Source organism: Marmota monax, unplaced genomic scaffold, assembly GCF_021218885.2.
Source record: "Marmota monax isolate L192 unplaced genomic scaffold, Marmota_monax_Labrador192_F-V1.1 WCK01_AAM20220418_F8-fsc00266, whole genome shotgun sequence".
Classification (NCBI taxonomy): Eukaryota; Metazoa; Chordata; class Mammalia; order Rodentia; family Sciuridae; genus Marmota; species Marmota monax.
The window spans coordinates 464,321-489,807 of NW_026694572.1; the positions used below are offsets into that span (position 1 = coordinate 464,321).

The 25,487-nt window shown below is 46.7% G+C and overlaps 1 protein-coding gene across 1 annotated transcript in view; it reads right to left on the minus strand.

The window, feature by feature from the left end:
• Dnaaf5 (dynein axonemal assembly factor 5) overlaps window positions 1-25,487 on the minus strand; it is a 52,240-nt gene that overhangs the window by 24,373 nt on the left and 2,380 nt on the right. Inside the window, exons 3-6 of the mRNA XM_046420994.2 lie at window positions 18,457-18,581; window positions 17,890-18,008; window positions 4,339-4,571; window positions 2,275-2,487 (exon numbers count right to left, since the gene is read on the minus strand). Of these exons, the coding sequence (XP_046276950.1) occupies window positions 2,275-2,487; window positions 4,339-4,571; window positions 17,890-18,008; window positions 18,457-18,581 (690 nt within the window). The remainder of the gene's footprint in view (window positions 1-2,274; window positions 2,488-4,338; window positions 4,572-17,889; window positions 18,009-18,456; window positions 18,582-25,487) is intronic.

Here is a 25,487-nt window from a genome sequence, read left to right on the forward strand (position 1 = left end):
TTAACATGGAATTTAGAAAATCTGGTGGTTTTTTGGGAGGAGTGGGGGGCGAGTAGAGTATACTAGGGACTGAATCCAGGGTGCTTAACCACTGAGCCACATACTCAGCTCTTCTTCTTTTCTTTTTTTTAATAATTTTTTTTTTAAAGAGAGAGAGAGAGAGAGAGAATTTTAATATTTATTTTTCAGTTTTCGGCGGACACAACATCTTTGTATGTGGTGCTGAGGATCGAACCCGGCTGCACACATGCCAGGCGAGCACGCTACCGCTTGAGCCACATCCCCAGCCCAGCCCTTCTTCTTTTTAAAAATATTTTTAGTTATAGATGAGCAGACATAATACCTTTATTTTATTTATTTATTTTTATGTGGTGCTGAGGATCGAACCCAATGCCTCACACATGCTAGGCAAGTGCCACTGAGGCACAACCCCAGTCCTGCTCAGCCCTTATTAGTTTTTGAGACAGGGTCTAAGTTGCTGAGGTTGCCTTTGAACTTGCAATCCTCCTGCTCAGCCTCCCAAATTACTGGGATTACAGAAGTACACCTCTGTGCCCAGCTGTTTGCTCTTGAAAGACATTCTTAACCTGTTCCTATGGTCACTGAATAGTTCCAGGAAACACAAACTACTTCCCAAAGGATAGGACTCAGACACAGTGGGTGAGCTGCCCATGAATAGGAACTTAGCTGTGTCAATTCAGAAGCAACAATGACATTTGACCTGGATGTTTGTCCTTTCTTGCAAAAAACTTAAATCTGTTGGGAAAGGAGTAAAGTGACCTGAGTTCTTATTATGACCAAGTTTTGGCCTCAGGGTTGGAACATTTGGCCTATGCACTATCAACCTGGGTCAGAAAGGGGCCTCTCTGCATGAAAGGTCATTGAGTAAGTTTGTCCTGGATTGAACCAGAGATGAGGAGCCAAAAATACATCATGGCCCATGAGGTTCAAGTTCTCTGCTACTAGCACTGAGAAATGAAAAGATTATTTTCTTTGCTATTAAGTTTGTACATATTTAAACACCTGTATACATTTATTTATGCGCGTGCACACACACACACACACACACACACACACACCCCTATATGTATTTTCTTCTAGAAAAAGAATGCTCCTGGCCTATAAATCTATATAAGGAACCAAAATCTTCTCAGAACTACTCAGAAGTAAAACTGCAGAACTTACATAGATTATGTGTTGTGTGAAGAATGGTTTTGGGGGAGAGCTGAAATGCAGCCAAAACCCCACCAATAGCAGCCGGTCCCCATTCCCTCCCGACCTCTGCTCTGCTTTCCTCTCTTGCTCATCTCAGATATGGCTTACAGGTTTCTTAAAGTGGATTATAAAGTGACTTAACTGTACGCCTCTCACTTGAGAACAGAGAAAGGGCCTGGACAGAGGACCAGGGGCTAACTGATCCCAGCTCCCTCTGGCCCAGCTGCTAAAAAACTTCAAGCCAGAGCATATGCTGCCTCTGGGGCATGCCCAGGCCTGTGGAGGACAGTAGGGCCCAGTCTCTTGATAGGAGTGTCTAGGGTGCATGAAGGATGCATCAATGGACAGGGTCAAGTCTAACATATCCAAATAAAATAGCCATTATTTTGTTTTCAGCAGAAACAATGACAAATTAATGTAAGTGATTGAGCCAACCCACCTAGTTTGTCTCAGCCTCAGATGAGAGGAATCACTGCTCAATTTAAGACAAGCTGTCTGCCTGCATGTCCTTGGCCAGCTACACCAAGGCTTTATCCAAATGCCAAGTGGCATGGGTAAGGAACAAGTGCTTGTCAATCACTAAGGATGCACTGCACGTTCCAAGTACAATGTGACAGATGTGACTCCTTCTCTTGGAGGTAGTCCAGGGTTCTCAGAGCTGTGCCACCAACCTTTGACCCTCTTTGGCCTGTGACCACCCACAGCAGCATGTTCTGGCAGACTGTCATGTCATGTCAATGGACATGTCTATCCTGTGCTGTCCAACAAGGTGGCTACTGGACACTTGACACATGGCCAGAGCAACCAATAAAAGGAAATTTTAGTTTAATTTTAACTAATTTAAATGGCTGTCTGTGGCTGGTGTCAATGGTACTGGACAAAGCAGTGAGGTCCCTAAACCAGAGGACCCTGGACATGTCTGCCAGGCCTGGTACAGACATGCTGCTGCCTGCTAACAAGCACCATCAGTAGTTACACTAGGACAGCCAGGTGGGACACCTCCGGACCCCAGTGCCAGGACGTGCTCTCCTTGCCTGCCCCTCCACTGCACCACCTTACGTTTTCAGATGCCTGGCAAATGTGGGCCTGGGCTAGCTCCATGGCGATGACCTTGAGGTGTGGCTGGAGGGCATCCTGTGGGCAGCCTCGAATGACTGAAGCAAGGACCAAAAGGCTAGAGGAAGAGGGTGCCTTCTTCAGCATCGACAGGATCAGCTTCAGAAACACTTCCGGGCTGACAAATGTCCCAATCAGTTCTGCGGACTTCATGCACTGTGTGGGGACATGGAAGACAACAGGGTTTGGAACACTGGCCACACTGGGATTTAAAACACTGGGCTACACCTGGAGTTTGCAACACCTAGCCACTTCTGGGGTTTGGAACACCTGGCTACACCTACAGTTTGGAACATGGGGCCTCACCTAGAGGTATGGAACACCTGGACACAACTGGGATTTGGAACACCGGGCCAGACTGGGGTTTGGAACACCTGGCCACACCTAGGGGTATGGAATTCCTGCCTACACCTCAAGCCCCTCATGATATCGGTGACCTGAACTTCTTATTGATAATTGGCACAACACACACAGCACCTCCACAGCCCAGATTCTACTTCGTAAGAGAAAGAACAACTGCTGAGATCCATAGCAACTGGGCTGATCTCAAGGCATCACACGTAAAGAAAGTTAATCCCAAAGGCCACATGCTGATTCCATTTGTAAGACACTCCCAGGGTGATATAATACAGAGAGAGGGAGCAGGTGAGGGCTGCCAGGAGGTGGTGGCAGCAGTTGGAAGAGGCCTGTGGTACTGAATGGCCCTGTACCTGCTCCCATAGTGGTGCCCAGAACCTATACAGGGATGAAGGGCGTGCAGCACACGTGGTTTAGCGATGCTCAAGAGGTGCCCATCACCCTCACTTCTCATCCTTCGTAAGATTAGACAGAGATACAAAATAGTCGTGTTCTTTGTGGGGAAAGTAAAAGCTTACAAGCTGTATAGAGACACAAACTGCATACAGCTTGGCTCTGTGAAGTGATAAACCTTTAAGTGACGCAAAAAAAACTGAAGCTATATTTTGTAAAAGAATTCTAAAAACAATTTAAAACTGATGGTAGTTTTTTTAATTTTTGCTTATATTCTTTTTTGAATATTTATTTTTTAGTTATAGGTGGACACAATATCTTTATTTTTATGTGGTGCTGAGGATCGAACCCGGTGCTTCACGTATGGGAGGCAAGCGTTCTACCTCTGAGCCACAACCCCAGCCCCCTGATGGTAGGTTTTGGAAAGTAAAAATACGTGACATGAGCTGGTCACAGTGGCACACACCACACCTGCAATCCCAGTGGCTCAGGAGGCTAAGGCAGGAGGATCACAAGTACAAGTCAGCCTCAGCAACTTAATGAGGCCTTAAAAGGCAACTTAATTAGACCCTGTCTAAAAAAACAAAAAAGGGCTGGGGATATGGTTCAGTGACATATACATATATGTGCATGTGTATAAATATATACAGAGGGAGAGTATGTGAAGGGTATGTATGTGAGAGAGAGAGGGGAAGAGAGAGAGAAAGGGAGAGGGAGAGAGAGACAGACAGATGACATGAAAGTAGGCTTCAAATGGCTCATTTTTTTTTTGGTATTGAGGATTGAACCCAGGGGCACTTAACCACTGAGTCATATCCCTGCTCTTTTATTTATTTATTTATTTATTTATTTTAGTTGTAGATGGACACAATACCTTTATTTTATTTGTTTATTTTTATGTGGTTCAGGGGATCGAACCCAGTGCCTCACACATGCCAGGCAAACGCTCCACCACTGAGCCACAACCCCAGCCCTCCCTGCTCTTTTAAAAAAATAAAAAATTTACTTAGAGACAGGGTCTTGCTAAGTTGCTCAGGTTCTCGCTAAGTTGCTGAGGCTGGCTTTGAACTTGTGATCCTCCTGCCTCAGCTTCCAGAGCCACTGGGATTACAGGTGTGTGCCACCATGCCCAGCAGGAATGTTCTGTATCCTAACTGTGCCAGCCATAACACAATTACCTGCTTGTAACCCAGCCCTGCACACCCCAACAGGCTGAGACTCACCACCCATACACACAAATGGAAACAGGCCACTCACACTGCTGACCACGGCCTTCTCCTCGTCAGCACAGGCCTGCTGCAGGGTTCTGAGGATGATTTCCAAGTGCTGAGTGGTGTGGTCCTCTGCATGCAGCAGCAGTACTGGCAGGAGCTGTGCAGACTTCACCCTGGTCCCTACTACCCAGTCGGTGATGTCCCGACAGATGGCAGGAAGGACCTTGGAGAGGTTCCTGAAGACCAGCTCCCGACAACCTAGCCCAGGGCGGCTCTCTAGGGATCAAAAAGATGAGACCCATGAGTAGAACCCAGCAACTTGTGTGGAGAGCAACTTATGACACCTTATTCTAGGCACCTGAAGTCCTAAGATCTTACAAATTCAGAATGCCTCGAGATAGAATGAGGCCAGAGTCAGAATTCATCTTGAAGTACTGTTTATGGCTCTGCTGGAGCCTAAGTGATGCACGACAAGCTTCACACACTTAAAGTGTGCGTGTGATGAGCTCAGACAAAAGGACACGCCTGCAGAACCACCACCAACCCCTAGTCTCCAGCACTGCTCTGCAGTGGCCGACCCTCCCCAGCAGCACTGACCGGCTCCCTAACACTACAGACCAGACTGCATTTTCTAACATTTTTATATAACTGGAATTGGACAGTGTATATCTTTTTTTGGTCTGGCTTCTTTCACGCTGCATAATCAAGGGACAGTGTGTCTGTTTCCTTTAACTGCTGAGAAGTACTCATGATTCGGATGTGCCAGTTTATCCACCAGCCATCTGCTCAAGAGCACAGTCGTTTCCGGTTTGAATGCTATGAACTTGAGTGTGCAGGTCCTTGTGTGGACACATGCTGTTACTTTTTTTTTTTTTAAAGTTGTAGTTAGACACAATACCTTTATTTTATTTATTTTTATGTGGTGCTGAGGATCAAATCCAGTGCCTCCCACATCCCAGGCAAGCGCTCTGTCACTGACCCACAACCCCAGCCCACATGCTGTTCCTTTTCCCTGGTAAATATCCAGCTGTGAAATGGCTGGCTCATGTGGCAGGTATGGTCAATGTCTTAAGAAACCACCTGACTGTTCTCTTTTTTTTTTTTTTTTTTTTTTGTGGCACCAGGAATTGAACCCATGGTGCTTAACCACTGAGTCATATCCCCAGCCCTTTTTTATTTAGAATTAGAGTCAGGGTCTTTCTAAATTCCTTAGGGCCTTGCTAAGTTGCAGAAGCTGGCTTTGAACTCGTGATCCTCCTGCCACAGCCTCCCAAGCTGCTGAAATCACGGGCGTGTGCCACTGTGCCTGGTTCTACCTGTTTTCTAAGGTGGCTGCTCCACTTTACATTCTGTCATCAGTGGGTGAGAGCTCGGCTGCTCCCCAGCCTCTGACTTTAGTAGGCTCAGAACGCTGGGTGGTCCTTCCTGCAGTCTGACCTGCAGCTCTCTGATGACAAATAGCTGTGAGCAGCACTTTGCAGCTTGTTTCCTGTTATCTTTCTTGGTGATGCGTCTTTTCAAATCTTTTTTGCCCATTTAAACAAGTTAGATCGTTTTCTTTGAGTTTTGAGATTCAAAATTTGGCATACGAGTCCTTATGCATATAATTTGCAACAGTTTTTTTGTTGTTGTTTAGTATTTTTTTTAGTTTTAGGTGGACACAATATATTAATTCACATTTATGTGGTGTGGAGGATCGAACCCAGTGCCTCATGCATGTGAGGCCAGCACTCTACCACTGAGCCACAATCCCAGCCCCTTGCAACTGTTTTCTCAGTCTTTGGCTTGTCTTCATTCTCTTAACAAAGTCTTTAAAAAAAGCAAAGGTTTATATTTTGATGAGGTTCAATTTATTACCCATTCTTTTATGGACTGTGCTTTTGATGATGTGTCTAAGAAAGCTTGCCTGACCCAAAGTCACACTAAGGCTTTATCCTAGAAGTTCTTAGGTTTGAGTTTTACATCTAGGCACATAATGTATGTAATGGCCAATCTGAATTGTCAACTTGATTGGCTTAAGAGATGCCAATGATTAAGAGGCTTACAGTGTGTCAATGAGGGCGTGTTTGAGAATGATTGGCATGTGGGATAGCCAATTGAAATAGAGCCCCTCCCTAAGCGTGGGCAGCACTGTTCAGTAGGATGATGGCTTGGATGGAATAAAAATTGGAAGAACAAGGAAACAGCAGCAGTTGCAAGCTCAATTCTTCTTGAACGGGTTCTTGACTGCTGCTGCAATCATCTTAGGATATCAGACTTCTGCTTCTTCACTCTTCCAAAGCAGACTCTGCCAGTGATTCTCCAGAAGCTTTCAGTCTTGGACTAGGGTAGCACCATTGATTCCTCTTGTTCTGGGGCTTTAGGCTCTTGGACTGTGCTGATTCTTCCCAGCTGTCCAGCCTGCAGGTAGCCATTATGGACCATCCAGCTTGAGCCAACCTAATAAGTCTCCCTTTTATAACTATACTTCCTGTTGATTTTGTTCCTCTAGAGAACCCTAATGCAATGTATCTTGGATTGCTTATTTATTTATTTACTTATTTTAGTGCTGGGAATTGAACCCAGGGTACTTTTCCACTGAGTCACATCCCTCACCCTTTATTTTGAGACAGGGTCTTGCTAAGTTGCTTAGGGCCTAAGTTGCTGAGGCTGGTTTTGAACTTTCAATCCTCCTGCCTCAGCCTCCAGAGCCACTGGGATTACAGGTGAGTGTCACTGCACCTGGCTTGGGTTGCTTTTTGTGTATCACACAATGTGTAGACTCAAGTTTACTCTTTGGCCTGTGGACAATCCAATCACAACAGCATCATTGTTGAGAGACCTTTTTTTTTTTTTTTTTCCCCTCTGCAAAATTGCTTTGACTTTTGTCAAAATCTAGTTGTCTACATATGTCTGTTTCTGGATGCTCTACTCTGTTCCACTGACCTACCTTTTGCCAAAAACCACACTGTCTGGTTTTCCGTAGTTTCATAACAAGTCTTAGAGCCAGGTAGTGTTAATCTTCCAGCTTTGTTATTCACTTACAAAGTTTTCCTGGTTTTGGTCCTTTATATCTCCATGTGAATTTTAGAAAAAAAAAAAAAAATTTTTGTTGATTTCTACCAAAACAGCCTTTGAGGACTATGATTAACAGACTTTGACCTTAAAAATTCAAAACAACACTAAAGATAGCAACGAAACCATGACATGTCAGAATTTAAAGTGTATTTAAAAAAAGAACAGCTTGTACTATAAAAACCCACTTTTAACTTTTATTCTCATTATTTTTCTCTTTTTATACCATATATTAGAGAATTAGTTCCAAATGATTCAAATTCTGTTGGCTATTTAAGTGAGCTTGTCATGTATATATTTTTTAAACAAAGGGCCAAAGCACAAATAACCATTCTCCTACTGACAACGAAGAAGTCTGGAAACAAGGGAAATGCCCAACTGGGGCAGTTGGGAAGGGTCTGTTGGCCACTGAAGTTTGGGCCTGCCGAGTATTTTTAAATTGTTTGTGCTATGTAGGTTCTGAAGCCTCATTTTCTGTATTTATTACAGCAGACATAATATTCTTTTGGACTAGTGTCAGCGGACTGTGGCTCATGAGCCATTCCTGGCTGCTGTCTGTTTATAAAGTTTTATTGGGACACAGTCTTGTCCACTCAATCACTACCATCTGAGCTGCCCCGACATCACAATGGTAGCTGCTCCAGGCCTGGGAAACAGGCTGCCTTTCATAGAAAAGTGCAGACCACTCACTCTGGTCTCTAGCACAGAAACTTCCAACACAGCAGCTGCTGCCACATGTGGCTGTTAAAACTTCAGCTCATAACATGTATATGCATAAACAACTTTGGTCTTCAGTCGCATGTTCCTATCCCAAGTGCTTGTCAGCCACGTGCCCAGTGACTGCTGCATAGGACAGCACAGAAGCAGAACACTCTGGCAATGCAGAGGGCTCTGCTGGTCAGCACCACTCCAGGTGACGGCAGTTTGCAGACTGATTTTAACAGCGACAGAGAGAAGGGTATTAGGAAAAGGCCCCAGTAGTTCCTTTCTTCTCATTAAGACTATGATGAACATCTGTATGTAAATATTTTTATATATCTGATTGCTTAAAATGCTAAAAATGGAATAGTTGGGTCAATGAGGATGTATATTAGGATCCCCAAATAGAGCCTGTACCAATCTATTTTTCCATAAGGAGCACCACTCTTTAAAAATGGGACTTTTGGGCTCTGGTTGTGGCTCAGTGGTAGAGCACTTGCTTAAGCATGTGTGTGGAACTGGGTTTGATCCTCAGCACCACATAAAATATGCATACATATAAAATACAGTTATTTTAAAAATGGAGGGGGCTTTTGCTTTTCTTCTCTAAAGAAGTAATACAAAACCAGATATATTCAAGCAGCTCCAAGATAATGAAGAAGTTATATCTTACCCCTGCCCTGCCCAATTCCTTGTCCCCTCCCTGGAGACTACACCCCACCCCTTCCTGTGCAGCCCTGAGAATGGTCTGAGTGCAGAACCACAAACGAACACCCTGCCCTCTCTACAGAAGTGACAGCACAGGGCTGTTCTCATTACCCAGGGTACTGAAATTTCCGCACCAGCATAAGGTATCTGAAGCTCCATCTACCAGCCCGCAAGCCCTGCTACCATAAGCTGTTTGCACACACTTTTGCACATGTGGGTGGGCACAGTTACAGGACTGATTCCTAATCCCAGCAGAACTTCTGGGTCAAGATATATGTGTGTTTTCTTTATTTATCTAGCATGTTCATCTGCTATCTGCCCAACATGTCCAAGACTGTGCTCAGAATCAAAAAGGGGCAGATGACTCTGGGCTAAATTCAACTGCTCATTTGATATGGTGAATTCAAACAACTGGTACCTAAGTTTCCAAAGTAGTAATTTCCAAAATTATCAGGCTGGCAGAATGAAACTTTCTTTCTCCATATCTCAAAGTGGTTTCCATGGGAATATATAAACAAAATGAACAGGATTTAAGGTATAAACAATCTTAGTTTGTTCTGTGAAATCACCGAGAATCAAACAATAAAAACAAATGTCAAGTGATCAAGCACAGACACATGCAGAGCTGCAGCTGCGGAGACAGGCAGGCAGAGCCAGGCAGTGGCTCTGGTCTCCCTTCAAGAGCTCCATCATGTCCACACTCCATTCAGATTCCTGTCCTCTGGCACCCTGCTGTCAAGCTGGTCACCCCCAGGGGTGGCCTCACCTGCACCTCTACCTGCACCCTCAGGCAGCAGTGGCTCCCGTGAGGTTCGGTGAGCTGGCCACAATGCCAGCCCGAAGGCTCCACCCACACTGCCCACAGCCCTCACAGCCCACGTGGTGCTGCTCTGGTTCAGGATGCAACTGGGAGTTCAACTCTGCCTCCTGCAGAGTGGTGGACAGATGGGACTCAGCTCCCTCCAGTGGGGGGTCCTCAACAAGCACTTGCTGAATGCATAAGCAGATGGTTAAACTGATGCTTTAGGGGAGCTTCCTAAAGCAGCTTCCCTGGACATAACTTTCGTCCTAGAATTCTCCCCTTTAGTGTGACGGCTGAGCCGAGGTAAATATCCACAGCTGTGCAGTCACTACCCCAGTCCTGTTTAGTGCCACCTGCCATCCTAAGAAGTCCCATCTTTAGTTAATACCAGTCCCTGTGCCAGCCCTGGGGCCAGGGATCTGCATCCTGTGTCTGTTGGTTTTGTCTTTTCTACGAAATTTTCATAAATGGCTTCTTTCGCTTAGCATGATGTGGGGGATTCACCCATGCTGCTGTGTGTGTCATGCACCTTTCCTGTTTTGCTGACATCCACTGTCTGGACACAGCTCCTGTTTATCCAGTCACATGCTGGCTGGCACATGGGTACTTCCACTTTGTCAGTCTCCTGAGGAATGCTGCATGAACGCTCACCAACAAGGCTCAGATGGACATAAGTGTTCATTCCTGTTGAGTGTTACCTAGGGTGGAAGAGTGGATTGTGTGTGTGCATGCATGCGTGTGTGTGTGTGTGTGTGGTGTGTATATCTGACAGGCTAAGAAGTGGCAGTTGGGCTCCAAAGTGGCTCCACCCCTTGCCCTCTACCAGTGATGCATGAAGTCTCCAATTTTTCTTTTCTTTTTTGGGGGGAGGTACCAGGATTGAACTCAGGGACCCTTGACCACTGAGTCGCATCCCCAGCCCTATTTTTTGTATTTTACTTAGAGAGAGGATCTACATGAGTTGTTTAGCGCCTCGCTTTTTGCTGAGGCTGGCTATAAACTCATGATTCTCCTGTCTCAGCCTCCCAAGCCGCTGGATTACAGGCGTGTGCCACTGCACCACGCAAGGCTCCAATTTTTCTACATCCAAATTCCTTTCCAGATTTGGCTATTTATTTGTTGATTTACAAAACGTAATTTGAGGTCAGTTTCTGTCTATCATGCAGCCCTGGTAGCAAAGGCAAACACAGAGAAAGTGCCCTGAGGCCTGAACAATCATTAACTTAAGTCCAGAGTCCAGAACAGCCAGGTCAGATGCCCAGAAAGCTCAGCAATTATCTATTAATCTTTTCTTGAAAACATAATTGCGGCACTTTAGTGAGCAAAAAAGTGTGAAAAGACAATGTAAGTGGACAGCACCTACACCAGAGAAGACACAGGCGCCTTGGCTGCGCTCTTGCAGAGCATAACTGACAACTCAATTAACAAGCTTATTCAACCTTTAGCAAATCAGACGTGATGCAAATATTTGCAAAGCTGACTCATTTTCATAATTGAAACAATGGGACCTGATGGCAATGGGCAACTGGCAAACTTTGCCAAAATACAGTGGAAAAGGTGAGAAAGTGCCAAGGAGCCCAGAGTTGCGGAGAGAAGGAAATGCCACCTGGGGGAGGGGGCTCAGGACTCAGTTAGGGTTAGAGTTCATAGTTGGGGGAAGGCAAGAGGTGTCGAGGGTCTGGGAATCAGTTCTTCTGCATGGGTATGGGCTGGCAGGACAGTGTGGCAAGACCAGAGCGTACTTAGTGATAGCATAAGTTTCAAACATCATAACCAGCTCCAAATGAGCATTTCCAGCTGGTTCTGGGGCCATGTGGTGCTGCCCGCTGCTCTGGATCCGATGACAGCAACCTTCCTTTATCCCTACCACTGCTCCTCTTTCCAAGAAGAATGACTAGAATGCTTTAAAAAAAATAATTAAAAATGGCATACCAGGCATGTGGTACCCACCTGTAATCCCAACAGCTTAGGAGGCCAAGGCAGGAGGATTACAAGTTTAAAGTCAGACTCAGAAACTTAGCAAGGCCTTATGCAACTTAGCAAGACCCAGTCTCAAAAGTAAAAAAATCAAAAAGGATGGGATGGAATCAAACTAAAAAGTTTTTTTTTCTCAGCAAAAGAAACAATCTGTGAGGTGAACAGAGAGCCTACATCCTGGGAGTAAATCTTTACCCCTCACACATCAAATAGAGCACTAATCTCTAGGTATATAAAGAACTCAAAAAGCTAAGCACCAAAAAAACAAATAACCCAATCAACCAATGGGCCAAGGACCTGAACAGACACCTCTCAGAAGAGGATATACAATCAATCAACAAATATATGAAAAAATGCTCATCATCTCTAGCAAATCAAAACTACTCTAAGATATCATCTCACTCCAGTCAGAATGGCAGCTATTATGAAGACAAACACCAATAAGTGTTGGAGAGGATGTGGGAAAAAAGATACACTCACATATTGCTGATGGGACTGCAAATAGGTGCACTCATTATGGAAAACAGTATGGATATTCCTTGGAAATCTGGGAATGGAGACACCATTTGACCCGACCCAGCTATCCCTCTCCTCGGACTATACCCAAAGGATTTAAAAACAGCATACTACAGGGACACAGCCACATCAATGTTTATAGCAGCACAATTCACAGTGGCTAAATCTAGGAGCCAACCTAGATGCCTTTCAGTGGATGAATGGGTAAAAAAAATATGGCATATATACACAATGGAATTTTACTCAGCAATGAAAGAGAATAAAATCATGGCATTTGCAGGCAAATGGATGGTGTTGGATAAACTAATGCTAATTAGACAATCCCCCAAAAAACAAATGCCGAATGTTTTCTCTGATATAAGGAGGCTGACTCATAGTGGGGTAAGGGAGGGTGAACATGGGAAGAATAGATGAATTCTAGATAGGGAAGAGGGGAGGGAGGGGAAGGGAGGAGGCAGGGGATTAGCAAGGATGGTAGAATGTGATGGACATCATTATCCAAAGTACACGTATGAAAACATGAATTGGGTGTCAACCTACTTTATATACAGAGATGAAAAATTATGGTATATATGTGTAGTAAGAATTGTAATGCAAAAAAATAAAATACAAAGTACATGTATAAAGACATGAACTGGCGTGAACATGCTTTATATACAAAGATATGAAAATTATGCTCTATTTGTGTAATAAGGATTGTAATGCATTCCGCTGTCATGTATTTAAAAAAATAAAATCAATAAAGAAAGATTTAAAAACAAACAAATAAATAAATAAAAAGGGATGTTGCTCAGTGGTTAAGCACCCCTGGGTTAAATCCCCGGCACCAACCAACCAAACAAACAAAAACACCATTCAGTCACTGAGAAGCAACAGCTGATTCTGATGAATGTTTTTCTGGTGTGTTCTACAGGGCAACGGTAGAACATGTCACTGAACTGTAGAACTGTCCCATAGGTGAAATACCTCACATATATTTACCACAGAGAGCACAATGACCTCAGGGTGACGACAAAGAGGGCTCTGAGGGCAAGGGGTCTTAAGGGTTGTCCAAGGCCTTCTCAGAGCTGGCTTCCTCTGCTGGGGGGAGGTGCAGTAATGCACCCTACACTGACCTGTAACTCTTCTCCCTTATGCCAGTGACATGGCCACCTGTACTTTCACTGCTACCACTAACTAGGTCATTGTTCTGACAAGCTGGGTTGCAGTTTTGCTATGGAGCTGGTGGGTGCCCCATGAGCTGGTACAGAGCACCCCAATACCCTTTGCACAGACCCAGCTGTACCCAGGAGTTGGGAACTTGCCTGGAACTGCATGGGGCAGGGTAAAGGGAGCCTTGGGAAAACCCTGAGCAAACCTGGTCTTGGGACAAGGCTTAGGCCCTTCTAGCTGCTTGTGTTTTAAACACAACCCTGTCCACCTCTCAAATCAGGGGACGGTTTGTGCAAAGTCCTAATGGAGCTGTGTTGGGAATACTGGAACATCAACTCCTTCAACTTATTTTCTACATAACTGAATTAAGTGAATTAAACTACAGGCAGGAAAACAGTTTACCAATTTTATAACTTCTTTATTCATGTCTGATAGTGGGCCACCCCTCCATCATTATGTAAAACTATCACAAACACACAGGAAGTTCATTGGGGCTCTGGGACAAAGTGCTGGATGTTCGTAAAAGCAGAGCTGGGCATAGTAATGCACACCTATAATCCCAGCCGCGTGGAAGGCTGAGGCACACAACACAAACCAGTCTTCCAGCCCCTCTACTGTTCTCCACACAGTGTGATGCTTCGGACAATTTCCGTTCAAGTCCCTCATCTTTCCAAACACTCAGATGAAATACACTTGGAGGCACAGCATGTAAGAGCGCACAGGCAGAACACTAGAGCACGGGAGGGCACTGCACAGAGCACTCTGTGTCACCACTGCATTTATTCAAAGACAGCTTCACTAATTTCTACAACAAGTTCAAAAAAAAGCAACTCCATTCTTCTGTGTTAAAAGGCCTAGCTGCCATCCACCTCTCTGAAGATGCTCCCTTAGCACTCAAGCCTGGGAAGGAAGACAATCCCAACAGGAAGATAATTCCAGAAAACAAAAGCCTCCAGAACCTGCCATCACCAGGCCCCCACTGCAGGTTGAGTGTGATGGGCAGACAAGTTCAAGCATGGGCTACACTTCTGTGGGGGTGCTCACTCAGGTGGACAGTAGACCTGAAGACAGGGAAGATGCCCTTCCTGTGCCCAGGTGTTGGGAAAGCTGGCAGCAAACTCTGGTGGAGGCTATGTTTCTTCCTTCTTAGGAAAGGGGGAAGACAAGCTGATCAAACCCCTCCAGGTCCCAGGCTCCCTGACCTGCCAGTTATCATATCTTTCAGGAGGAACTCATCCGAGCCACTCTACAAGGCTCACCTGTCCCAGGTGCTGGGCTGCAGCAGGGGTCAAGAGCGCTGCTCAGGTGGGAGGTGATGCAAACACATCAGCTAAGCAGCAGTGTGAGGTCAGCTCGAGGTGCAGGGCACAGGGAGGAAGTGAGGTTGTGAAGGAGGGGGACGTGGAGCTGAGATAGGGCCCTGGGTGGGGGCAGGGAGTTCAAAGGTAGTCTACCCAGAAGGCATTGCCACACACAGACCCAGCAAAGAACCTGTATCCAGAATACAAGAATTTTCAAAGCCCGTAGGAAAACAAACCCCAATTCAATACCTGAGCAAAAGATCTGAACAAACAAACAACAGAAGACACATGGAGGAGCTTATAAAATAAGCACAGAAAGATCTGACACCACTTGTCAGGGAAAGGTAAGTCACAGCTGCTATGTACCAACAGGCACGGCAATGACAAAACCACCGTGCTTCAAGCACACGAAGCACTAGCAGGGCCCAGAGCCACTGAAGATTGCGGAGCTGCTGGGAAGGTAAAACTGGCACAGACGATGTGATAAAGTGGTGTGGCCAGTTTCCTATGCAGTTAAACACAGTTATCAGATGGCCACCAACCCACTCCTCAGTGCTTATCCAGGGGGAAGAAAACACCCACATGGAACTCCATTGCAAATGTCTATGTCTTTATTTGTAATCATCCAGCACCAGAAATGACTCAAATGTCCCTCAGCTAGCAACACAGTGGCCCACTCACAGACAGAACACTGCTCCCATGGAGAAGCACCCTGTGGAGTGGAGTGAGCTGGCTATGGGCTACAGACCGGCAACCGATTTCATGCCCACACCACTGGGAAACTTCTGGGACAGAGACTGTTGGCTGTTGCTTGGGCACCAGGGACATGTGAATGATGACATCATTCCCCTTGGTGGCAGATATAGTGTTTGTCAAAGCTCACGGTGTGTTTTAGGGATGCAAACTAAGTTGCAATTGAAAGGCACCTAGAACACGGCACCTGGGGAAGGGATGTCACAGAACCTGGAGTGGCAGGTGGTAGGCTGGGCACGGGGTTCTGACAGACAGCAGGGAAGGAGTGTGGGCACAAGATAAAGGCTGGTGTGTGTGACAGTTCAAGCAAGAGGCTGACATGACCTGACATTTGATATACTAAAAAAAAAATTCTAAAAAATTATATTTAGAATTCAAATCTATATACTGAAGAAAAATAATTGTAGGGGAAAAAAAATGGTAAAATCTAATGAAATCTAGTACTTATGTGGAAGTACCAGAAAGCCCCAGGATGCGGCAGGAGAGAAATTTCCCCAAGGACTTGCACGCAGGATGCAGCGAGGGCAGAGCCTGTGTGCGCACAGGTACGGTGTGTCGTACTCGTGTGTTTGCACACACATCTCCCTGTCTCCTTGTTCATTACATTCCAAGGATGGTATCTTTTAAAAACAGCCGCTGTCTCCTATGCCTTCTTCCCCTCTCTGCAATGTGATCTTTAAGGATGTCCAGATGCCAACTACACAGACAGAAGCCTCCACATCCCATGAGGCCAGACCCATGGCCTGATGACACCTGCTGGGCTTTACGTGAACTGTGTGGGTGGACCCTGGGTGCCAGTAGAGGACGACCTGACACGTCTCAGCCTCTATATGAAATCAATGGGCATGACGAACCCACATCCACAGAGACCCACTGCCCAATCACTAATCAGAGCTCAGCTGAGATCTGTCCAGAACACCCAGAAGTGTTGGGCTTCCAAGCCCAACAGTGCACAAGAAACAGGTAGCTGAAGGCAAACAGTACCAAAAAAAGAGTGAAACAAACCTTTCAGAATCCTACTGCCACCCTGGGGCAGAGGCTCATTTGAAAGTAAACTCATAAGCTTTTTTTTTTTTTTTGTACTTAGGGATTGAACCCAGGGGTGCTTTACCACAGAGCATATCCCCAGCCCATTTTATTTTTTGAAACAGGGTCTAAGTTGCCTAGGACCTTGCTAAGTTGCTGAGGCTGGCTTTGAACTTGTGATTCTCCTGTCTCAGCCTCCTACGCTGCTGGAATTATAGGTATGCCCCACCTTGCCTGGCTTCATAAGCAATCCTTACATCAAGGCTCTATATTTTAAGAAAGATGGTGTGTTCTCAAACTGACTTCACTAATCTCAATAAACCCCTGCCAACTAATACTTGTAATTTAGTCCAAAATATGAGTGCCTCCTCTTCATCAGCTTCACAGTGTGGGTGAAGTGCCAGAGTAGAGAGGTGCTCATCAGAGGGAAAGATACGGCTGGACTCTCAGGCTGGGGGGGAGCAGGACCTCTCTAGTCCCAAACTCAGCAGCACACCCAGCAGGAGTGCACAAAGCTGCCTCACCATTGTGCTCACACCTGTGGTGCTCCTTCTGTACCCTGATCAGGCAAGAGGGTGGCCTGGGAGAGACAGACCTCTTGCTGAGATCTGCTTAGTTTCAGTTGAATTCTTACCTGCTGTTTGTGCTTGTCAGTGTGAATTTTACTCCATTTTAAGACACCCTGCATGAGAGTAAAGGGGATACGAAGCAGGAAAAGCCTGAGGTGGACAGGCCAAGAGGCAGGAAGAGCAGTGGAGCCTGATGACAGTAAATAGCACAGGCACCGACATGTGCTCGGGGGAGAGGGGTCATCATGGGACGAGATGGAGAGGCTCCAGTGGAGGCCGGCACCAGGTGTGGAAGTTGCATGGGAAGATAAAGACCTCATCCGAATGTTTCTGTTTTTGCTCTTGTTTTTAATGGTATTGGCGACTGAACCCAGGGGTACTTTACCACTGAGCTACAACCCTAGCCCTTTAAATTTTGAGACAAGGTCTCACCAAGCTGTCTGGGCTGGTTGTCCAACTTGTGGTCCTCTTGCTCAAGGTCTTAATCCTGAGTAGCTAGAATTGTAGGCATGCACCACAGAGACTGGCTCCTCTTACTGTCTGTGACTGATGTATTCAGTTCTTTTCTTAGTAAAAGGACAAAGCTCCCCCCATCCTACCTAGTTCCAAAACTTCCACTGGGACTAGTAGAGCTGTTGAGAACCCAGCTTAATGCGACCCTCATGTGCACATCCTCTGGGCTCTGTCTGGCCTGGCCCAAGAGGTGTGAAGTGAATACACTAGTGGCACATCTGGACACTTACGGAAGTTAGGAGCCTCTTTAAAATAAACTGATTCAGAAGAGGGAGAAGCCAACATAGAGGCATGTGAGGGACTGCAGGACACAGAGGCCTGCTGCCTACCCAGGATATGTGAGTGACACTGGATTAAGTTTCAGTGGCAGCTGATGCCCAATAAGAGGAAGCACCCCACCGGGAGCCTGGCGTGGGGGACCTGCTGCCTCAGCTGAGCTCCAGGAACTCAGGGCTCCTTCCTCTCGGCTGAAGATTCTCCCACAGCCTTCTCTGCACCCTGCCCATCTCTGCGGCTGTGCTCACCTTGCTGGGGGTAGTGGGGTGGGGGGGCCAAGGCGAAGTCTAGCTTGTCCTTCAGATCCGCCTCATTCTCCTCCTGCCATTGCAGACCAATTTTCTCCCAGAGGCTGGCGGCCAACTGCCTGTGGCACGGGAAAAGAGCACAAGTCAGTGTGCAGTCCTGGGGAGTTGCTTGCTGAATGGGGTCAGATCAGTGTTCACGTGTGGACAAGAGCAGGAAGGTTCCCCCGCTCCGCAAGGTCCTGACGGGCTTCTGACTGTGTATTAATGGTTCCAAGAGGTGACAGATTTCTATCCATGGCCCAATCAAAACATTAAAAAGATGCAATAATGTCTGTGCAAAAACCACAGAGCCTATCTGTACACCTCAGGAGCTCATGACACCAAACAAAGGGACAGAGCAGGTCTCTAGAAACAGGGGATTCTGAAGTGAAGAGAAACAGCCATCGCTGTACATGACAATTCTGGAAAAGCAAGTCCAGATGAACCAGAAAACAAAGGAGACTCCCACTGCCTCAAGAAGATACCCCACCCAAGCGGCAGGTTCTTCTTGTCAGCACACACACTCACCTGATCTCAGGTATCTCGTCATTGAAGCTACTCAGCAACAAAGGGATGAGCTTGTGGAAAAAGGAGTAACGATCCCGCAGACTCAGGAGCCAGCCCCCCACCACAGAGGTCACCGCCTGCCGCACCTACAAACAAAGACAAGAGAGTCTTCACTCTGGGTGAAGAAAATGCCCACAGTGGCTGCTGTGACTGCCAAGTCCTGCCTCCCAGATGTCCCCGCTACCCCTGAAACAAAGGCATCCTCCATGGCTGGGCCCTGCTGCTGTGCGCACCCTCTGGGCTGTCTGGCCTGGTCCTCAGCAGCACCCTCGCCTCAGCCATGGCTGTGGAGCCTCCTGCATGGGGCTCCTGGGGCTGGCTGGGTGCCGTCTTGCCCTGGGCGTTTACACAGGCTGTGGCCAACTATCACACACAGAAACCTCTGGTCCCCAAGTGCTAGGGACTGCTGGAGAAGACACTAGTGTCCTTCAGTGCTGATGCTGGCTCTCTGAGGTCACATGCAGGCCTCCCCTGATTCACCTACCACAGAGGAAGAAGACAGGCCACAGTTACCAGATGCCCCAGCCCAGCTCCCTAAGAGCAGACTCCAGGACATGGCACCATAATTTACTGGGAGAGGGAGGTAGGCTGAGACTGGGAAGGGCCAGGCACAGAGGTGGCTCATCTCAGGCACCTGGGCAGCTCTGGATCTGGATGGTTTCACAGCCATCCCACCCCAAGCAAGAGGCCAACTGTGGTGTTGGTCAATCACTGGCTGGGGCTGTGCGGGCAGCATGAGGGGATGCTCTCCCAGACATTCAGGCTGGTGTGGCTCCACCTGGATATGAGCCATCAGCAGCGGCACTCAGGAGTGCGCAGGGAAAGTGGACGTGGGCCTCAACCGTGTCCACTGGATGCTTGTGCATTTGTACTAGGGGTGCTGCTCAGCCCCTGGCTCCAGCAAGGCACACAGATGGGTCATTCCCAGGCCCTGAGGCTGCTACCTGGGACTGGGGCAGTGCCCTGAGCTCTCTGAACCTCATTTTAACCTGGGGAGAAATGAGAAAGAACAGGTTGTCACTTGGTCCCAGCAAGAACTAAACACATTAGGAGAGGAGAGCACCAGGCACAGTGTGTGACACCCAAGAGGGGCTTAGCAGTCCTCACTCCCTCTCTCACTGTGAGGCACAGAGTAGATGGCCAGGTGGGCACAGCCCTGGGAAATCAGGAAGGGCCCAAGTTGTCCAGAGTTCCCATGGACAACTTCTGCAGCTTTTTTATGAGTCTTAACCATTTAAAAACTAATTTTATTATTAATGTTTCACTGTTAACTAATATGACACCATTATTAACCAAAAACAACACATAAAGACCTGAGAAAAAAATAATCTCCTAACCATGATAGCAACTAGCAAGAAGCAACAGTGCTCCACCATGGAGTCCTCCTCCCTCACCACCTCACACTCCACGCCATGTGGGTTGCTGCTGATGAATAAGGTGCCTCGGGGCTTACCAGAGCTGAAAGGTGCTAATTTATGGTCATAGAGATAAGGGACAAAATCAAGGTTCAGCCAATTCCACATGCTGCCAACATGAAACAAAACCTGCCAGTCACAGAGTTTTCACTGAGAAACCAAGCTGCAGCCCACCCTGTGCCCACACAAAAGAGCAGGAGGTGCCATAGAGGGAAAGGCACTCATGCCCTCAGCCGACACACCAGCCGGGTCTGAGCACTCTCAGGAGCCCCGTAGCAGTCACCTGCCAGGATGCACAGGCAGCAGTGTGAGCCTGGGGCAGGTGAGCTGCCCCTCTCCTAGCCGTGACAGGGTCTGGTGTCTGGGTCACCACAGATTTGGCCTCTTCTGTAGAAATGAGAATTCACACATCATCCCTCATGAACCAGGACTGTGGGAAGAGTGGGATTGGGGCCTCTCTTTCCCATCAGCCTCCAGTTAGCCTAAAAAGTCTACACAGTCCAGCCAGCACAAGACACGCTGCCTCTGTCAGTCCCCAGCACAGCAGGAGTTGCCACCTGACTATGCCAGTTTTCTTATATAAGCAAAATGAACTATTGAGAGTTACTTGGTCACAGGTCAGGTTTGTGGGTCACAGGGTCACTGGGATGGAGAATGTCACACTTGGTACCATCATTATAATCAAAGGGTGCAGAGTACAACCAACCCCCACAGCCTAAGGGCAGGAAGGGCCGGCCACGCCGTCAGTGTGGTTCCCTTGTGGACACTGAACACAACCGCTACCACCCAACCCTGCTTCTTTCTGCTACCCTGTCATCTGTGCTGCCCCTGCTGGCGGCAGGAGGGATAGACATATGGCCATGTTTCCTGGCTACAACCACGAGCGCTTTCACAGCCCCTTACATCGGAAATACCCGACAAAGGCTACACAAGATAACCCAACACTCACTGGTCTTCGAAAAGTGACCACAAGGCCCCAGCCTGTAACAGTCACAGTTCCCTGAAGGCCATCTTGCCAGCTAAGACACCTGAGGCAGGACAAGAGCAATGCCTGATAACCCTTGGTGACAAAAAGAACCTCCCTACAGGGAGCAGCCCTGCACAGTCACCAGTCCAAGGACAACTCAAAACCACAGGTCCCAGGCACCTCATAGGGTTCCGATGCTACCCAGTGACCTAAGCCAAGAGCTACAGTTACGTGAATACCCTATTCTCACTTTTTCACTGTCCTTGGGATCCCCAGGGAACAGAACTCCAGAGGAAAGACAGAGCCAGACACTCACATTCTGGCCCTGCTCTGTCACTCCACAAGCATGTTACCTGAGCTGCTTCCTCAGGGGTGAGACAGAGACTCTTCAGTGAAGCTACAGACTAAAGTGATTTCCAGACCACAATGTGGTCCAGTGACCTCAAGTTCATCGAGCAGGCTGCAGGACAGCAGTTGCTGGAAAGTTTTCTGGAAGGCAGAGGGAGTCAGGACCTTCTGCACAGAGGATATGGGGTCCCAATGCAGCCCTGGTTGTTGGGGTTTTGAGGAGTCAGCAAGTTGCTCAAAGTGGACTCAAGGACAAGAGCCACAGAGCTGACGGAAGAGTGAGAAGGCAGCACTGGAAAGGACTCCGCAGGCATCCCCACCAACAGACCCACACTGGTGTGCAAGCTGTCAAGTGATCAGAAAACGACATTCAGAATCCCACAGCAACCAGCCTGGACTCCTATAAGGAGCAAATCAAATCCTACCAAGTCAAATACTACTCCTGGGTATTATGCAGCCCCTGCTTGCCCTCCACTCTGGGCTTCATTCTAGGCTGCCCCCTCCAGATGCTGCATGGCCACCAGTGGGAGTGGTGCTCAGAGACGGACTCCTCCTCCTCCAGGAACCTTAGCCTGTCCCTTTAGTCTTGTTGGGCCAGCTGAGGCTGGAGAAATAAGAAAATAAAATAGCCTAATATCAGGGAACACATTTTAGGGGATATTAAATCCAAAAAAGAATCATAGACTGAAGTTTTGGAAGAGCCCATCACCAAAGAAAACAGAATGCTGCCTTGAAGACCCCAGCAGGACAGTAATCAACTGGTGACATCTGCATTATCTGGCCCAGATGTCACCCAGAAGCCTGCAGTTATGCAGGGTGGGCCACATTAACTGTGTCACAGGGGGATGCTCTTTCCCACCTGCATTAAAGGCAAGTCCTCTAGGATGCCAAGGTTAGGGAGTGTATTACTCCCATGTTGTAGATGAAAAGACAGCGATGGCAGCCATTTTAAAAACAGTGTTTACAAAGTAGGTTACATACATAGCTACTGATACATGGTTACTGACTTGTAGACAGCTGTCAATGGCCTTTTCTATTTATAGAAAGCTAATGATACAGTTGTACTATTTACAGAGAGCTCCTGACATATCTAAAATTTGCAGATAGCCATGGATACATAGTAACACTGTTTACAAATAGCTATAGAGGCAGAGTGTTAACAGCTGGCTGTTGACACTGATGTCTTATTTACAGAGAGCTCCCAATACATAATTAGTCCACTATTCTGAGGAATGACTTGGCCTGTGATACACAGAAACCAGATTCCCTGCTGGTCATGCTCTACTCCAGTCTTCAGGAGGTGAGGGCCCATCCTGTGTGGCCATGCTGTTTTCTCTGGGATTGGTTCTGTCTTCTGCAGCCAGGTCCTGAATTAGTGGTGGTGCTGACCCAGCACCCTACCCTGTCTTCTTCCTCCAATCTGCCATGTGTAGACCCCACCCAGTTGGTGTGCATCATTAGATTCAGCCTCAGCTGGCCCAACAAGACTAAAGGGACAGGCTGAGGTCCCAGGAGGAGGAGGAGTCTGTCTCTGTGCATGGCTCCCACTGGTGGCCATGCTACACCTGGAGGGGGCAGCCTAGAATGAAGCCCAGAGTGGAGGCCAAGCAGGTGCTGCATAATACCCAGAGTCTGCCCCACATGCAGACCCCAGTGACACCCTCACCTTGCCACCTCCACGCCATTTCCTTCCAGAAAACCTGCATCCTGCTAAAACTTGCCTTCCAGCAGTAGCCCTGAAGTGGAGCCAACACAATCGCTTCCTCTAGTTCTCCTGCTCCTCAAGATGGAAGAGGAAAGGAAATAGCACTCCTGGCTTCCACAGCCTCTTTCCTTTCCATCTTTCCACAAAATTGGACCAGGCCCTTGGCTTGTTCAGTCTACTTATGCACACAGGTTAACAGAGCAAAAACTGCACCTTAAATCATGTGAGGTGAAGGTTATAATGTGCAAATTCTTAGGAATATTTGGGGGGAAAAGGTGAATTCATATACAGTAAGGAACCCGGAGATAAGCACATAAAAAGATGCTTATGTCACTAATCATTAGGGAATGTAAATCACAAACCCCCTAGGATGGCAATAATAATAATAAAATGAAAATAAGCATCCGTGAGAATGTGGAGAAAGCAGAACACCTGTGCACTGTGGAAATGTACAACAGCACAGCTGCTATGGGAAACACTTTGGAGAGCCTGAGGAACCTAACCATGGGGTGATCATGTGACCCAGCAATTCCACTCACAGGTATTATCCAGAAGAAATGAAAAATAGGGACTCAAATACTTGTACACATTTCATAGCAGCATTGCTCAAAATAGCCCGAAGGTGGAAACAACCCAATTGTTATTAACAAACATAAACACAATGTGGTCCATCCTCACAATGCAATGCCACTCAGCCTTGAAAAAGAATGGAGTCCCAACACACGCTCCAAATATCAAAGGAATAGAGACTTGACCCATTCTACCATGTGGATGAACAGAGCAAACAGGAGACACATGGAAGATCACATATTGTAGGATTCCACTTGTAAAAAAATTCATAAAGTAGGCAGATTCATAAAAGTCAGAAAGATTAGATGGTTGGCCAAATTATATTGTTATATTATATGCATATGTATGGATATGTAATAAATCCCATCATTAGGTAAAACTATAATGCATCGTTAAAAAATATGAGGGAAAAAGAAAAGAAAGAATAGAGGTTGACATGGTCTCAGTGGAGGTGGGCATGGGGAGTTACTGCTTAGTTGTTAGAGAGTTTCTGTTTGGGAAGATGAAAAACTTGGATAGTGGTGACTGACCCATACATTGTGAATACAATTTAAAGTAACAAACTTACTACTACATCTTTTATAAAATTATAACGTAACATACCAAAATTCACTGACCACTTCAAGTAGGTAAATTTTTTGGTATGTGAATTATAACTCAATAAAGCTGTTTAAAAATCAAAACTGGACATGGTGGAACACGCCTGTAATCCTAGTAGCTTGGGAGGCTGAGGCAGGAGGATCACAAATTCAAGGCCAGCTTGAGCAACTTAGCGAGACCCTGTCTCAAAAAATAACAAATAAAATAAACAGAATCACTTGGTGCTGTGATGGGGACAAGATGGCACCTGGGGGGGGACCCCCTATTGCATATGACAATATCTGACATGCAGGATTCCTGTGAGGATTAGCTGGGGTGGTGTGTGGACAACACACTGGCAACACTTTTGTCTCAAGAGTAGGGGCTTGCACCTGGATACAGCGTCTCGTTGAGTAGCTCAAGGTGACCAATGTGAATGGACTCAGGTGGCCAAGGATGTTTTCTAGCTGCTCTGGACAACCATGATTACTGCTCCTTCCATCCCACTGACCACAGCATGTGCCCCTTTGCCATTTTTTCTTTGTGGGACAGAGACACCCTTAGCCAGCCTTTGCAGCTTGTGAAATTTTCACAAACCACAGTGGCCTCAGGTTAAAGACACTGTGAGCTAGATTCGCCTGCAGTAAATCCAGTGCTCTGATCACCACCTATCAGGCTCCTGCCTGCCTGTCTCCAAGTGGGTCCCAATCCCCAATAATATGAATTGTCCCTACACTTCTGACTACACCCTCTCCTCCCAAAACAGGTCCTCCAACCACAGTGGATTTTCAGTAAAGTTTGCCTTGGTGAACCAGCACATAAAAGATGTTTCTGCTAACTGAGCACACATGGTTTAGATTTTTTTTTTTTTTCAAAGAGACAATAATTTAAAAAGAATTCTTTCCCATGTCTTCTAGAATGAAGAATAGCACTAACATGTTAAAACAACTTGGCTCCCTCCAGTTCCTCAGGATATGAAACAGCAGCATCCTATGAACAAATGACGAACATATGAAATCTTAAAATGTAAAAATCAAGTGAGTTAGTCAAAACTAGCAAGTCAGAGCCAGGAACAGTGGCACACACCTGTAATCCCAGCAGCTCGGGAGGTTGAGACAGGAGGATTGAAGCCAGATTTACAGATAGGTAGTTAGTGTAGTTAGGTAAATCGGGTCTAATATAGAATAAGATAAAGAAAATGGAGACCATTATTGAGAATGGAGTCTGGGAAACCAGAGCAGCACTTGGGGAAACTGAAATGTTAATGTCCCCAAGGCCCCAATGCATCCTAAGGAACTGTTAATGAAACAGCTCCCAGCAAGCAGGGAAGTGTTAATCAAACCACTCCAGGCCCTTCCTGCCCAGATTACTCCTTCAGTCCACCTATCTCCCACCTTTTGGGCCTTCC